General features: G+C 36.9%; 1 protein-coding gene across 4 annotated transcripts in view; it reads left to right on the top strand.

The window, feature by feature from the left end:
- The window catches only part of LOC18447846 (WD-40 repeat family protein / beige-like protein), a 43916-nt gene that overhangs the window by 14419 nt on the left and 12284 nt on the right, over positions 1–17213 (top strand). For 3 of the 4 annotated variants that reach the window (XM_020675711.2, XM_020675710.2, XM_088846277.1), the window contains 4 exons: positions 3472–3553; positions 3897–4232; positions 4687–5309; positions 5876–5960. In XM_020675711.2, coding sequence (XP_020531370.2) covers positions 3472–3553; positions 3897–4232; positions 4687–5309; positions 5876–5960 — 1126 coding nt within the window. The remainder of the gene's footprint in view (positions 1–3471; positions 3554–3896; positions 4233–4686; positions 5310–5875; positions 5961–17213) is intronic. The other variant, XM_020675713.2, reaches the window with a different exon arrangement.

Genomic DNA, 17213 nt, shown 5'->3' with positions numbered 1-17213 from the left:
GCCAAAAGCAAAAAATTGAAAAACCAATTTACAAAATTATCAAGGGGGACCCGACCATACCCCTATTTTTATCTGTGAGGTAGAAGTCGGGGGAAGAGAATTTTCAGGATCCTATATGGATACAAGAAAAGAAGCCGAATACAATGCATCTCATTTTGCCATATTGCAGTTAGCAAAAACGAAGGAAGTCATTGAAATTCAAGATGACGAAGAAGAGAAGGTGAAGATTGCAAGGGAAGAAGGAATTTGTGAAATGAAGAAGGCAAGAAGCATATTTGAAAAGCTTTGAAGCCCTGGTTTTTACATTAAAGGAAGAAAATGAAGACCTTTGTAATTTCATTGAAAATCTTGTACAGGAAGTTTAAAAAAGATTTGCATCAAGGAGGAATGTAGGAAATATGATGCAAAATTTTAGGGGTTGAGGTCCGTGTGATTTACTCATCTCTTTCACTCTTGTTAGTGGGTAGTTATCTATTGTGGGAGTTATCAAAGAATTACTCTATGTTTGTGGGTAGTTATCCATTGTGGAGAGTTATCAAAGAATCACTCTAAGTTGTGGTTATTATCTATTGTGGGGAGTTATCAAAGAATCACTCTATGTTAGTGGGTAGTTTTCAAGAAGTTGTGTTATGTAGGTTTGTGGGTAGTTTGAAAATTGCTAGGTAAATGCTTATAAATAGGCACCATGTATTGGGATGATTATAACCTGTGGATGTAACCTGTGCAACACTTGTGAAATGAGATATCAGTGATAAACCTTTTGAGTTTGTAATTGTCTCTTGAGTTGTAATTATCTCTCAAAGAAAGAGTGCGTACTCATTTTAAAGCAACTAAGCACTGTAGAAGCACCCACGCATATTTCAAAGATACAAATTGTGGTATCAGAGCTTTCCAAAAAATCCAACATGATGCAAAATTCATTTTTTTTTTTTCAGGAAAACATAGGAAGCATTTAAAGTTATAAATGGAAACATAGAAAGTATTAAACATGGGAGAACCCTCCCTCACCCCTACCTTCTCTAAAGCAATAAATCTTATGTCACAAAGCCTTAAACTCCCAGCCAATCTCTTTACAGTCGTGTCAATATATTCACATTCCGCCCCCACATAAAGTGAAAATAGCAACACCTCACAATTTTCAACCATCTTGATGAAAGAGAAATACTTCATGCTCCACTCCTACAAGAACTCTAGACATGGAACCCTTGGTGTTGATGATAGAAAGGGAGAGAAATCAAGTTTCAACATTCGCACGGTTTCCAATGAGAATGAGGGAGATCTCCAAGCCTTGATTGAATGCCTGGTTAAAGAAGAGGCGAGATTGGAAGGTGGAGATGAATGGGAACCACGACAGAAAGGCAATGGGAACCATGTTGGATTTTTTGGAAAGCTCTTATACCACAGTTGGTATCTTTGAAATATGCGTGGGTGTTTCTACAGTATTTGGTTACTTTAAAGTAAGTACACACTATTTCTTTGAGAGATGATTACAAACTCACAAGGTTTATCACTGATATCTCATTTCACAGGTGCGGTACATGTTACATCCACATGTTACAATTATCCCATTACATGGTTCCTATTTATAAGCATTTACCTAGCAGTTTTCAAACTATCCACAAACCTACGTGACTCAAACTACCCACAAATCTACATGACACAATTTCTAAGTAACTACCCACTAACATAGTCTGATTCTTTGATAACTCCCTGCAATAGATAACTACCCACTAACATAGAGAGATACGCATAACACATAACTACCCTAGGCACGGACCACAACTGCTAAGTTTTTGCATCATTTTCAACAAATAGTTGGGATGAGGCTCTGATGAAGATGGTGATGAAGTTCTATTGTCTGTCTAGATTCAATTTTTGAAAGGGAATTGATTATTTATTGGAGTATTTTTTGAACTGCAAATCAATTTAATTTCAAAAAATTAATAAAAAAACATGAATAAAGCTGACTTGAGGAGTTTGTGGCAAACAAATCCCTTAGCATGGTATTTCGCTGCAGGCCAAATCTATGGTTTGATATGGTGGGACCACGAAATCTTCTTCCTTAACAAAATGCCTCAGATAATATTTATGCAAAAACTGTCTCATTAATAATGGTCTTTGTCAATTTATAATTTGACATACAATGTTATAAGTAATAGGGGATCTTTAATTTCTCGAGTCAGGGTATATGAGATGGATATTAATTTTTTTTTCAAATACTAAGCTACTAAATGAAGTGTTTAAATCTTAATTTTTATCATTTACTAATCAATAAAATATTAATTTTTATCGTTTACTAATCAATAAAAGTTAATTAACTTTACACATTGAATTTACTTTTGTACTTTGATTTGGAAAAAGTTTACTCTATATCTAAAATTTTCAGCCTTAGAAAAAAGACATTAAATTTTTTTAAAATAGAGAACACACTTTTTCCTTTGAAAAATAAAATCTCTTTATCATAAAATTAGGTAAAATAATAAAATTTAAAATTTATCTTCACCTGATATGATGTATTTGGTTATTTTATTAATAATAGAGGGGTATTTTGTAAATGTGCTTCTATGAGTTGAACAGGTTAAAAGAGTCTGGAATATATGATGGCCATTTTTGTAAAAGTCCCTTCTTTAGCTATTCCTCCAAAGGTAGGTCCTATTTAGAGCCATGAATATGGAAGCCCTCTGCTGAAATAGGAAAAGCATGGGTTTAATTTTGGTATTATACAGATTTTTAAAGATTTCTTTATGAAGTTCTCTCATTATTACATTCATCTTCGTTCACTTTGTATAATGTAAGCATGATATAGCAAGTGTCTTGGCCACATTAGTTTGATGAACTAAAAATGCTTGCCACTTTGGGTTGTTTGCATTCTTTTACGAGGTTAAAGATGAAAATTTGCAATGTTTTTTAGAGAAAAAGTCGAGCAATAAGTTGGACTTTAAAGACTATTGTTTTGGCTTCCTTTCCCCTGTATTGAAATGATAAAATGATTTACTGTTTGTTGGTACTTGGTAGGCAGTTCTTATTTTCTCCCGATCTTTTGATCAATTTAGTCTGCAGATATGGAGTAGCAAACTTGTATACCTAAACCTAATTGAATAGTACTGGGTTTTTGGTATCCTGTTGATGCCTTGAAGCTTTTCCTAGCATTTAAGATTCATTCCCTTTGTTGCATGTTTTAGCAGGATGCATTTCTCTGTTTCACTCTTATATTTTTCTTACTGCTGGTATATATTTAATGGATGTTAAGTAACAGCGTGTAAACTAGAGTTTATTTCATATTTCCTTGTTATCTCCCGCATCCTTTCTTAGTCCTGTATATCTATTTTTCTCCCTCATAAGAAAATGGTTTTTACTATGTTTATAGTTGGTATGGAATATGCGAACTCACTAACATAATTTCATATGCATTTTGGGTCATTTTATTCCCTTTTACAATTTTATAAGTTTTGTGTTCTGTTTTGTTGAAAGACGTGAAGAATCATTGCCTATCTTCAAGAGAAGGCTTTTGGGTGGATTACTTGACTTTGCAGCAAGAGAACTACAAGTTCAGGTAGTATTTCTTTCATCTGAAAAATGCAATACACCACATTTTTTAAATAACTGCAAGTGTCATTTTTTAATTATGGAAATTTATATTATTATTTTTCTTATTTGGTTTGGCATGGATCATCTGACAAGATATCAGGTTGTTTAATCTCCCCCCTTCCCCCTTCCTTGCTGTTGATTTCTATTGTCGTCTTAGCTCTGTGTGAGTGTGGTATCAGGGCAGCCATCACACGCAATTACCCATGTTTTTCTTTTGTTTTCTTAATATAAATTCCTGTCAGTGTCAGTACTGTCTGTTGTCTTGTATAAAAGCTGCTATTATTTTTCACTAATCCCTTTTTTTGCAGCAGACTCAAGTAATTGCAGCTGCAGCTGCTGGTGTTGCAGCTGAAGGGTTATCGCCACAAGTTGCAAAAATGGAAGCAGAATCTGCTGCTCAACTTTCTGTGGCTCTGGCAGAGAATGCAATTGTAATTCTGATGCTTGTGGAGGATCATTTAAGATTGCAAAGCCAGGTTTTTACTTCTTCACAATCTGTTGAAGGTTCAGGCTCTCCTGTTTCTGTTGCTTGGTCCAGTGGCAGCCGCTCAAACTCATTGAGTAAATCAACGTTAGAATCTTCAGAGACTTTAGGATCTCGTAGACAATCTTCATCAAGTGATTCTGGAGGTCTTTCTCTTGATGTGAGTATTCTGCTGTACTTAGCAGTCTTGATGTTTCTTTCTCAAATTATTTATTGGTGGTCCTTTTTTTTGTTATTGGATATATGGTAGGGGTAGTTACATCAATATCAGTTCTTTCAAATACAACTGATTTTGATTTTTAGTACTAGCACTATGTGTGAGGTATCTGAGTCCCCTGTCTTTTTCTTTTTCTTTTTGCGGTTTGTGGTAAACATTCCTGTAGTTTGAAGATTCTTTTAGATTGCGGCTGATATGCTGTTCTGAGTTATTGTGATTCTCTGACCAGCTTTTATGTTCATGGTTCTCAGGGTTTTCTGGTTTGTTTATTCGGAGTAATGTGAATGACATTTTCTATAACTTATTTTACAGATTATGTATGAATTAGCATAATTTATATTTGTTTTTTCCTCTCTTTCTCTTTTCATTTAATAATTATTCCTCTTCTTTTGATCAGGTACTTGCTTCAATGGCTGATGCTAATGGGCAAATTTCTGCAGTTGCTATGGAGCGCCTTACAGCAGCAGCTGCTGCAGAGCCTTATGAATCTGTTCGATGTGCTTTTGTTTCCTATGGCAGCTGTGCTTTAGATCTGGCAGAAGGTTGGAAATATAGGAGCAGGATGTGGTATGGGGTTGGCCTTTCCTCAAAGAATACAACATTTGGTGGTGGTGGTAGTGGCTGGGAATCTTGGGGTGCTGCCTTAGAAAAGGATGCTAATGGAAATTGGATTGAGCTTCCTTTAGTGAAAAAGTCGGTTGCTATGCTTCAAGCCTTATTATTAGATGAATGTGGACTTGGTGGTGGCTTGGGGATTGGTGGGGGTTCTGGTACTGGAATGGGAGGAATGACTGCTCTCTATCAGCTGCTGGACAGTGACCAACCGTTTTTATGCATGCTTCGAATGGTACTTGTCTCCATGAGGGAAGAAGATAATGGTGAAGATGGAATTTTTGTGAGGAATGTCAGCGTCAAAGGTGATATAAGTGAAGGCTTATCATGGCAATCAAGTAGCACTCCATCATTGGAAAACAGTAGAAGCTTATCAACAAGAAAACCACGCTCAGCATTGCTGTGGAGGAAAGTCTTGGACTCTCTCTCTCTCTCTCTCTCTCTCTCTCTCTCTCTCTCTTCTGCTGGATTACCTGCTCCCAGTTAGAAGAAATATGGGTTATGTTTTTTAGGCTTTAGGAGCATCTTAAGCAATGTTTAATGCATTGATATGTTATTGACTGATCAGTTGCTTTCATAGTCTTGCTATAAAATGTCTAGACCTATGATGCACCCATACATGATTGGGGTTCCCTATCTTCTCTGTCTGAGAAGTTAGACCTACACTACACGTTTCGTTTAAAATGGATGCTACGTTAAAATTGCGAGTTGTTATTTCTCTAGATTTACATGATGCTTTAGATGATTGGTTTTGTTTCCTTGGATAAATTATTGATTTGTTTTCTTTGTAAGATTGGCAGATTCATGTTACAGCTGTTGCAATTAATTTTATGCACTTTGTTTTTAGTCAGTCTGACAAATTTTTTATGTATCTTAGACTTGGTTGAGAAAGAGCATCTTTCTACTAGTTCTATTTCAGTTTCTATTAAGTTAATTGGAAGTACTAGTTACTGATCTATGGTGATGTCGTACAGCGTGCTTGCGCCTGTTCTAAATATGCCCATTGCAGAGTCAAGAAGACAAAGAGTGTTGGTTGCTTCCTGTATGCTTTATTCAGAAGTAAGTTTTATCTATCTTTGGATGGTTCACGGTAGTTCTTTAGTATTGAAAAGAATATGCATGAATCATTGATCTGTCTATCCATCCTTTTTCCTTTTTTTTTTGTTTCTCTAATTTTTGTGGCACATGTGTGCTTCCATTTAGATGCCATTTGCATAGTTGTGTGTAGTGCACATTTTATGGCTATGGTAGACAAGGTATTTTGTTCTAGATGATGGAACTGCTCCACTAGACTGATGCTTTCACTCCAAACCATTCTTTTTTGAAGGTTCACTAGTTTTCATTAGTTAAACTTAAATCATTACAAAATTGTGATGTCTTATGAGACTGTATAATTAGTTGCAAAACTGTATATATCAATGATGTTAAGACCGTATAAGACTGGAAACCTGTAAAGCAATGGGTATTCCAGTCTAGTTGAAACCCGGGACCAGAATGTCCACCAAACTAGTGGACTGGCAGTTCACTGATCCAGTATCAAACTGGCTGGTCCAGATTATGACTCTAAAAGCCTAAAATGGCCCCTTTTTTATCATATTTTTTTGTTAAGATTGAGAGAGAAAAGAGAATAAATTCAAGGACAAGATACATAAAGTATAGATGTCTTTTCACTCTATACAAATCGTGGGGTAATGTGCCCTATATACATAGATCCCTATGGGACTTATAATACAATTAGTTCAACATGCATAGGAGTTACGGCCCATTATGTAGGTTGGTGCACTAGGCTGATCGATACTCTACTTTTCGGATCTGGCACCTGTGGCCGGCCCGGTTTGGTACCCAGCTCTTAGTGGCTTGGCTCTACGTCTGGTCGTGCGTGGTATGTTCGCAATTCGTACAAATGGGCTCCTACGAGATAAAGAACCTTCCTTTATTGGGCCAGTGGCAAGACAAGCAAGGAGCAAAGCCAGTGGTAGCAAGGTCAAACTATTGGCAGGGCTTTTTGCTCTTGCGAAGCTCCAAGCGATTTGATGTACCGCATAGGCTACACATCAAAGCACGCGCTCCTATGGCATAGATTGTTACATGACTATTACAGCCCATCATACATGACTGTTATATGGCGGTTACAGCCCATTATGTATGGTCGTTGCATGACTATGCCCATCATGCATGAATGTTACATGGATCTTACAGCCCATTATGCACGACTATTATATGGTTGTTACAGCCCATTATGTATGAATCTTTACATGGCTGTTATAGCCCCTTATGCAATACATTACATGACTATTACAACCCATTGTGCATGACTATTACTGTCACTACACTCCCCCTCAAACTGGAGTATATATATCATAGATGCCCAACTTGGCCAAAGCATCCTTTAGTCGAACTCGATTAAAGGCCTTAGTAAGTATGTCTGCCGATTGATTCTCAGATCGAACAAATGGAGTACATATAGTCTTAGAAATGACCTTTTCTCTGACGAAGTGACAGTCAACTTCAATGCGTGGTTCTTTCATGAAATAAGGGATTTGATGCAATATAAATTACCGCTTGATTATCATAATATAGATCGTAGAGAAATAGAAGCCGAACATTAACCCCAATCTCTCGAAGAACGGAGCCAAATTATTTCACATGTACCACTTGCCATTGCTGGATACTCGGCTTCTCTTGAAGATTGAACTACAACATTCTGCTTCTTACTCTTCCAGATGACTAGATTACCACCCACTGTCATAAAGTAGCCATTGGTGGATCGTCGATCAAGAGAACACCTAGCCCCCTCTGCATTGTAGAAACCTTGTACATCAAGGTGACCATGGCTAGTATAAAGTAGCCCTCTCCCTGGAGCAGATTTCAAATATCGTAAAATGCGATAAACAACCACCAAGTGATGGGAGCATGATGCGTGCATAAGCTGACTTGCCACACTCGCAATATATGTGATGTCTGGCCGTGTAATAGTCAAAATAAATAAGTCCACCCACTAACCTCTGATATACGCCATGGTTACTTGGAGGTTCTGACTGCTGGTCATATAATTTGTCGTTAACCTCATTGGGAGATTCTGCTGGTTTGGCTCCAAGCATTCCCGTGCCATTGAGAAGATCAAGAGTATAATTTCTTTGAGGCAAAAACTTTCCTTGTTTAGCACCTCTATTCTAAGGAAGTATTTCAATGGACCAAGATCCTTGATGTCAAAACTACCCCCAAGAAATCTTTCACCTTTTGAATCTTATGATCATTATTTCTTGTGTGCACTATATCATCTACATGTACTACTAGTATTGTGGTAGAACAAGAATCTCATTTAACAAATACAAAAATATCTGAAACACTTCTTTGAAATCCGAACTGACATATTGCCATACTGAATTTTTTGAACCAAGCCCAAGGTGATTGTTTCAATCCATATAAAGCTTTTCTCAATTTACTGACCTTCCCTTTCCCCCATGAGGATAAAACCTAGGTGATAATGTCGTATACACTTCCTCTTACGAGTCTCCATGAAAAACTGCATTCTTCATGTCTAATTGGTGGAGTGGCCATTTTCCTGTTTACTGCAATAGATAAAAGTATCCGTACTGATTTCATTTTTGCTACAAGAGCAAAAGCCTCTCTATAGTCAACCGCATATAACTGTGTAAAACCCTTAGCCACTACTACACGAGCTTTGTATCTCTCAATCGAACATTTGGTTTGTGCTTCAGGGTACACATCCACCTGCATCCAATCACATGTTGTCCTTTTGTTGCTTCTCTAAGGCAATCATTTGGTCAATGATGGCCGCTTTCCACTGTGGTTGAGCCAATGCATCAGCAACTTTGGTAAGAATAGGAACAGAGGAAGTAGAACAGAGGTATGCATGGAAGGAACGTGAAAGTGAAGCATAAGAAACAAACTTACTGATTGGATGAGAAGTACGAGTCTTTTTTTCTTTCCTTAGGTCAATAGGTAAATTGAGTTGAGAAGGAACATGGGTAATAGCACTTGACGAGTCAAAGAGTTGGGGTTGATTGTTTACATCAGACTTATCCTTGTTCTTTTTCTGGGTGTACATAGTCAGCTGTTTTTCAGTAGATTCCAGCTCTTCCTTGGTTGGATTACTAGAACTATCTGTGATCATTGGAAAGAAGGTAACACCCTTTGGGACATATTTTCTTTTAATTTCTGGACAGTAACCCTTGTATCCTTTTGGAGAATTCGAGTATGCTAGGAATACCCATCTAGTATATTGAGGTCCTAGTTTATTCCTAGCCTGCCCTGTAGTATGCAAAAGAGGGCACAACCAATGGTTTTTGGTGGAAGAGAAAACAGAGGAAGTGCGTTGTGGAGAAATTTGAAAGAATAAGCACCATCAAGAATAGGTGTACGCATTCTATTGATCATATGGGCAGCAATAAAAATTATGTCATCCCAATATGTCTTAGGAACCTTCATTCCCATTAAGACGCCTCTCACCACTTATAACAAGTGTCTATTTTTCCGTTCTGCCGCACCATTCTGTTGTGGTGTATAAGAATATGATGTTTGAGCTTCTATACCATGTTCAAGAAAATAATTTTTTAATCCATTGTATAGATACTCTCGTGCATTATCAGAATGGAAAATTTTTATTTGGGTCTCAAACTGGGTCTGAAGACTCTGAACCATTTTATGAAATATTTTAACCACTGAAGGTACTTCATCTCTACTTTTCATAAGATAGATCCGAGTATATCAAGAGCAGTCATCGATGAATGAGATAAAATACCGATATTCAAATACAAAAATTACTGGAGAAGGGCCTCAAACATCATAATGAACAAGATGGAATGGCTTAGAACTTTTATTTTCACTATAAGAAATAGAGGTCCTATAATGTTTAGACAATTGGCAGGTCTCACATTGTAACTAAGGAACAATCAAAGAAACAAACTTATCTGAAAACATTAGTTTCAAAGATTTCAGAGACATGTGGCCTAAGCGAGTGTGCCACAAGAGGACTTGCTCATGACTTTGAGACTCAGCACTGAGAGCAGTAGAAGTGCATCAATACAACCCATTGTCTTTATGACTGCCACCAATCGTCCTCCTCGTTTTTAGGTCTTGGAAAACACAATGTGAGGGGTAAAATGTGACTCTGCAGTTTAGCTGTTTTGTTAGAATGTGAACAGAAAGAAGATTAGAAAGAAAAGAAGGCACATGTATTACAGAGGGCAAGGACAAGGATGATGAAAATTTATATTTAATACTCCCAATGGCACTTGTCATTGATCCATCAACAAGTTTAACTTCACTAGAAGCAGAAGAAAAAGATAAGAAACCAACTTTCTTACCAGTCATATGGTCAACAACCCCACATTCAATGATCTAGGGTGTAGAGGATGTGGAGTTGGAGGCACGATTTGCAGTTTCATATATACCGGTGGTTCTACCGGTGTCTTAGAGCAGAGTGAAGCTTGAGAGCAGTCAATTGGTGTTGTAAATCTTTGATGGCCTGTTCTCTTGGATCAGATACATTGGGTTGTGTGGCTGAGGTTTCCTCCCCTCGCTTGATACAATATGGGCACTGGCATTTCTTGGTTTTGGTATCAAGTGTGGATACACGTCCCAACATTGCTCTTGAGTGTGTCTCTTGTTACCACAATGGGGGCATTTGAGTTTCTCCTTTTGGACAGGAGAAAGTAAGGCACGATTTGGTCCTTTTGTAGCTGCTTTTCCTTGCTTGAAGCTTATTGCAAAGGACGATTGTTCAGAATGGATGCCAGAGTTTGGTCCGTTTGTAGTAGCCTTTCTATTGGCCTTCCCTCTTACATAAGTATAGACTGATTTAAGAGAGGGAAACTTGTCCTTTTTTAAAACTTGTGCTCTCTGAAGTTCAAAGTCAGGATGTAGACATACTAAGAGTTTAAAGATCTTTTGTTGCTCGCCCTGTTTTTAATGTCATCAATAGTGGCATTAATAGTCTAATAGTGGTCTAATTCTTCTCACTTATGCTTTAGTATCCCAAAGTACTCTTCTACAGTCATTTCTCCTTAGCGCAAATTCGTTATTTCACAATGTAGTTGGTAAATCCTAGCTATATCATCTTGTTATGTGTACGTCTTGGCTACTGCCTTCCCATATAACCTTTGTAATCAAACAACTGCCCCCTGTTGATGCCTGGCTGCATGGAATGAAGGAGCCATGCCATTACTGTCAAGTTCTCACTTTCACATTCACATTCATGGGATGGATCATTCTTGGGAGGCTCTCTCACTTTTTTTGTGGTATAAACCCGATTTCCTTCGGCTTCCTATGAATATTTTGGCAGATTGGGGTCATTCTAAGTAGGTTGTTCCAGCTAGCTTAAGTGTAGTAATCATCAATCCTAGGTGGTCAGATTGACTGCTTCCCAAGGAAATATTTTACTTGATTTCTGACATTTTCCTTCTCTCTTGGACTAGAAACCCTAAGGCTTTTTTTTCTCTAGGTACTAATTCCCTAGTTTCAAATGTGAGGTTGCTAGAAATGTGAGATTGTTGGAAATATGAGGTTGCTGAAAATATGATGTTGCTGGAAATATGAGGTTGCTGAGAAAGAAAGGAGTTTGGGATTACTGTGAAGTTGCTGGAATGTGAGGTTACTGCAAATATGAGTTGCTGGAAATGTGAGGTTGCTGGAAATGTGAGGTTGCTGGAAATGAGAGATTGCTGGAAAAATGAGGTTGCTGGGAATATTATGTTGCTGAAAATATGAGGTTGCTGAAAAGGAAAGGAATTTGGGATGAGAGCTTACTTATTAATAAAAGAAAGTGAAGTGATCTTTCTAGAAATACAAGGTTGCTGATGCACCACAGCTTCAAGACCAAGAAGGAAGAAAAATCATGACTCTAGGGTCACCGGAAGTACCAGATATCCTAGGGTTGCAATCCCTGCTCAGATAACATGTTAAGATTGAGAGTGAAAAGACAAAGTAAATTAAGGACAAGATAAAGAGAGTATAGATGCCTCTCACAGTATACAAATTGTGGGGAAATGTGCCCTATATACACAGATCCCTATGGGAACTATGATACAAGTAGGTCAACATGCATAGGAATTACGGCCCATATATATGATTGTTACATGACTATTGCAACCCATTATGCATGATTGTTACAGCCCATTGTGTATGAATCTTACATGGCTGCTACATCCCATTATGCATGGCTATTACAACCCATTATGTATGAAGGTTACATGGCTATTACTGCCTTTTATGCAATACTGTCATGACTATTACAGCCCATTATGCATGACTCTTACTGTGACTACATTTTTAAATTGGTTTTTTCAACCTTTTTATTTGGATAAAGTGGTGTATTGTTAAAAACATAACATTTGGGTTGGTTTTTAAGCTTAAAGACATGTTTTCTAGAGAGAAATTGGATCTTTGGCCTTTTTCCTCTCTTGTACCCGAAAAGCCCTAAATGTTTGTGATCAATTGGCAACTTTCATAGGTTGTTCCGGCTACTCAATCCGAAGATTTCAATCCCCAAGTTAGTGTATTTGATTTATTCTTTGACTTGTTTGTTTTATATTAAATAACTTTTAGAAAATTTGAAAAATTGGCCTTTTTTAAGGGCTTTTACAAATAGTGAAGTCTTTCCGTTTTCAATGAACTGCAATGGGTTGTTTCTTGCATTCATTCTAAAAGTTGTTTTGTGCTTTAATTGTTAAATATTGTAGGTATTTGCCTGTTTTATGGATTTTGCGCATTTGTATTTATACAAATGTTTTTTTTTGGTTTTTTAAATTACTTGTATTGTTTTATTTTTAATTATTTAATGATTGAATTGAAATATGGATTGTGCTCATGTACAGTTTGTTTTCTACTTATAATATTGTGCATTTTTGGTTTTTTAATTTGATATAAAAATTGATTTTTTATCTCTTTGTTGGTTGTTTAATTACTAAATGCATTCATGGGAAAAATTGAATTTTGGAAATCATTTTTCCCTCTTTGTATTTTCGGAAAATTGAATTTGGAAATCATTTTCTTCTTTTTTGTATTTTCATCTTTGTAGTTTACAACTTTATTTTCCATAATTTTCCATACTTTTTCCCCCAAAATTTGTATTTTTCCTATTTTCATATTTTTTTACTTGACTGGTCTGATTGGTGAACCAGTTTGGTTAGGCCCAAGCGACTGGATAGGTGCCTTCACTGGTTTGATAACCAGCCTGGTCTTAGCAGCGTTGGTGTATATGATCTACAAAAAAGATATGCGCCATGTGAAATTGTTATTCCTGTTATATCTTTCCCCGGTGAGAGAGCCGGCCAGTTGATTTGATGTTCAAGAGAGTCAGCTAGCATCCACTCCAAACCTCTTCCTTGTAGTTTGAGTGGGCATAGATTGCAATTTGGTCTTGTTTTTTGTAATGCAGTTTGTATGTGTGATTTTCCATATCTTTTTCGAATCAAGTGATTTCTTTGTCGTTTTTGTTGTAAAAACGTTTATTCTTTTCTTGTTCTTTCAGGATTATTTGAACTAGTCAATTCTGGCTTAGGGGAATTATCTTTATTAATGACTTTGTCTTTATTGGAATTTTGAGAGGACATTAAAAAAAAATGCTTTCATTATACTTTTCATGGGTCATTTGGATCCTAGGATATGCAAACCCATGTTATGCATTTCCAGGATATGTGACAGAAACGAGCATTGGATTTTTTCTTTTAAGTCTCTAACCAAGACGTTGATATCTCCAAAATCCCTAAAAAAATGGGTATGCTAAATAAAAAGAAGTTGGATTTGGCAAAATGTGGGTTTGCAAATGCAAGCATGTTCCATTGTGGTGCATGCCCCCCTATGTCGATTTAGATTTTCATCTGTCAGTTATCATCCTGCTTTTAGTCTACTATGGTTGAGGACCATAAACTTTCCCTTAAACTATCCCAAGCCCTGGTAAAGGAGGTGGGTTGCGTTAGGCAGGCAGTCAGCGTAAAACTTTGTCACATCTTATCATGAATCATACAAGAGATGAGTTGAGGAACAAGATTCACGTAGCCGACCCCAAATCATTGGGATAATGATGATGAGTTATCATCCCGTTTTATTGGAATTTATAGACTATCCTTTTTGTGCATGCTTCTAATCTCTGACTTGATTAATTGATTTAAGTTGCCAAACCTTAGGGGTTGTTTGGGTACCTAGAAATGTATTGTCAGGAAAATATATTACTTGTGCAATACATTACCTGCAAATAGATTTTTACTTTGTTTGGGTAGTATCTAGATTCAACCTAGGAAATACATTGCTATTGTTTGGCTATATCTGAAGAAATATGGAAGATGCATTATCGATACTTTGGCTAGAAAATGCTGTGTTAATTTTATCTATAGTAATGTGGTGTTTTAATACTTTTTTATTTCTTTTTAGAATAAAATATCAATTAATGGTTATGTTAAGGTTCTCACACTATGGAGTAATTTATCATTGTACTCAACAATTTTGGACACTTATATACTCTTGTTTTGTACATGGAGCAATTTTTTAATAAGGGTATTTTTGGTCATTTGGAGAGGTGTGACATCACCCACATGAGCATTAAATGCCACTATTGTGCTCCATGTGGGTGACATCATACCCCATGTGGATGATGTTACACCCTTCCTAATGACCAAAAATACCTTTATTAAAAAAATGCTCCACGTACAAAACAAGGGTATGTAAGTATCCAAAATTGTTGAGTACAATGATAAATTACTCCATAGTGTGAACACCCTAGCATAACCCATCAATTAAAACTACTTTGTTTACTAATATCTGAAGGTAATATCCGGGTTAATTTTATCCGGCAACAGTTACCTAGCAAGTTTGAATGTACATAAAAAAACATTAAAATGTAAACCCATAGTAACCCAATAAAATTCCCACCCTATTACTACTACTACACTTACTCAAAAAATCACATTTTCCCATTCCCAATACTTTCACCGCATGTACCTTTTCTCTCTTCTCGTCCACTTCCAATATTTCCACCGCCAATGCCTATTCTCACTCCTCTACCACTGCTTGACCTACCACCCCCAGTGCCTGTTCTCTCTCCTCCCCCAGTTTTGGTGCTCCCACCACCTGCGCCTCTTCTCTCTCCTCCAGTGCTGCCTCACCAGTGACTGTAATACCACCTCCACCAGCGGTGTTGATCCCTTAGCCCCCACAAATTTCACATTTTTCCTTGAAAGAATGTATGATTTTAGGCATGCTTTCCTTGCTTTGTTTACTTTCCCCCTCAAAACAAGAGATGACATCAATAAAGGTTGTAAATTTTGAGCAATTATGGTTAGAAAGGTGGATGCATCAACATAACCAGTCTCCAAACTAGAGAGAGAGCGACAGTTTTAGAGAGACAAAGAAATGGAGTGTGAGACCATGAATGGGCTAACGTTCAGAAAGTGGATCTACTTTGAAGATGTGGGTTCTGGAAATTCGGCTAAGAAACCACCCAAAAATGGAAATCCAAGTAGTAGTTGAAAAACTAGAGTTTCAAGCCAAAATGGGCAACCACCAAGGTGCCAAGTTGAGGGATGTAGTACGAAGCCATGTTATTGCAGACACAATGAACAAAGTTTTTCAGCGAGAGAGAGGTGGAAGATAGCGCGATGCGGACCTCAAATTTATGAAGTGTACTTAATATTTTCTAGCGGGTCTGTTGGGGGTTTGATATTACTTGTCTTTTTTAGTAATACATTTTTTAGCTATTGGGGTGGGTAATAGATTTCATAATTATGGAGGAAATGTTTTGGTAATGTGTTTTATTTTCTGCCCACTACGTAACGTAGGTACCCAAACACTGGAAATGACATATTTCCTCGTAATCTATTTCCCCGTAATAGAAATACGGGTATCCAAACGGCTCCTTAGTAGTTAGTATTGGGTTGAAAGTGGGATTTTGGTCCATGGTTAGTAAGAATTGTGGGAGAAATTTCTTTCTCAATCAAAATGCCATGGTTGTAGTAAATCCTTGGACATTGCAAATTGATTTTCCATTTTGATGATTACATTGGGGTTTATCTTTAAATTCCAATGATATTTTTTTTTGCGTAAAATGAACAAAGTTATATCTTATCTTTAATGGAAACTACAATTAAATTAATCTCCAATAGGAAGAATCCTAAATTACGTTACTTTGAAATAAATACTCCCAAATTGAATTAAGATCAGTCAAAAACTACTTACCCTTGCAAAGTAGTATTTGTATATTATTTTCCTTTTAACTATTACAAAAGCTTGGGTATATCTGAATATAGAAAAAAGAGAAGCATTAGGAAACCTTTTTTAACTTGAGAATTGAAAGATACCGCAAATACAGGATTTGTAAGCAGATGATCGAAATTGGGGTTTTGCATACGTATCTAGGATTTGCATATTCTAGGATTTACATTCCCAGGATATGGACCAAAACCTGAGTTTGCATATCCACGGAGCCAAGTGAGCCATATAATAAAAAAATTTCATGCTCTCTCATCAACATCTTTTTTTTTCAACATTATTAAGAAAAAAAGATCATGCTTAGTGTTACCTAAAAATTCATGGATGACTTTTTTTCCCTCTAATAGCGTATCCCTCCATTATTCCTTGCTTTGTTTACTTTCCCCCTCAAAACAAGAGATGACATCAATAAAGGTTGTAAATTTTGAGCAATTATGGTTAGAAAGGTGGATGCATCAACATAACCAGTCTCCAAACTAGAGAGAGAGCGACAGTTTTAGAGAGACAAAGAAATGGAGTGTGAGACCATGAATGGGCTAACGTTCAGAAAGTGGATCTACTTTGAAGATGTGGGTTCTGGAAATTCGGCTAAGAAACCACCCAAAAATGGAAATCCAAGTAGTAGTTGAAAAACTAGAGTTTCAAGCCAAAATGGGCAACCACCAAGGTGCCAAGTTGAGGGATGTAGTACGAAGCCATGTTATTGCAGACACAATGAACAAAGTTTTTCAGCGAGAGAGAGGTGGAAGATAGCGCGATGCGGACCTCAAATTTATGAAGTGTACTTAATATTTTCTAGCGGGTCTGTTGGGGGTTTGATATTACTTGTCTTTTTTAGTAATACATTTTTTAGCTATTGGGGTGGGTAATAGATTTCATGATTATGGAGGAAATGTTTTGGTAATGTGTTTTATTTTCTGCCCACTACGTAACGTAGGTACCCAAACACTGGAAATGACATATTTCCTCGTAATCTATTTCCCCGTAATAGAAATACGGGTATCCAAACGGCTCCTTAGTAGTTAGTATTGGGTTGAAAGTGGGATTTTGGTCCATGGTTAGTAAGAATTGTGGGAGAAATTTCTT

Source organism: Amborella trichopoda, chromosome 9, assembly GCF_054954075.1.
Source record: "Amborella trichopoda isolate Santa Cruz 75 chromosome 9, AtrichopodaSantaCruz75HAP2 v2.0, whole genome shotgun sequence".
NCBI lineage: Eukaryota > Viridiplantae > Streptophyta > Magnoliopsida > Amborellales > Amborellaceae > Amborella > Amborella trichopoda.
The sequence above is the reverse complement of the archived record's forward strand: the minus strand, read 5'-3'. Positions and strand labels throughout refer to the sequence as shown.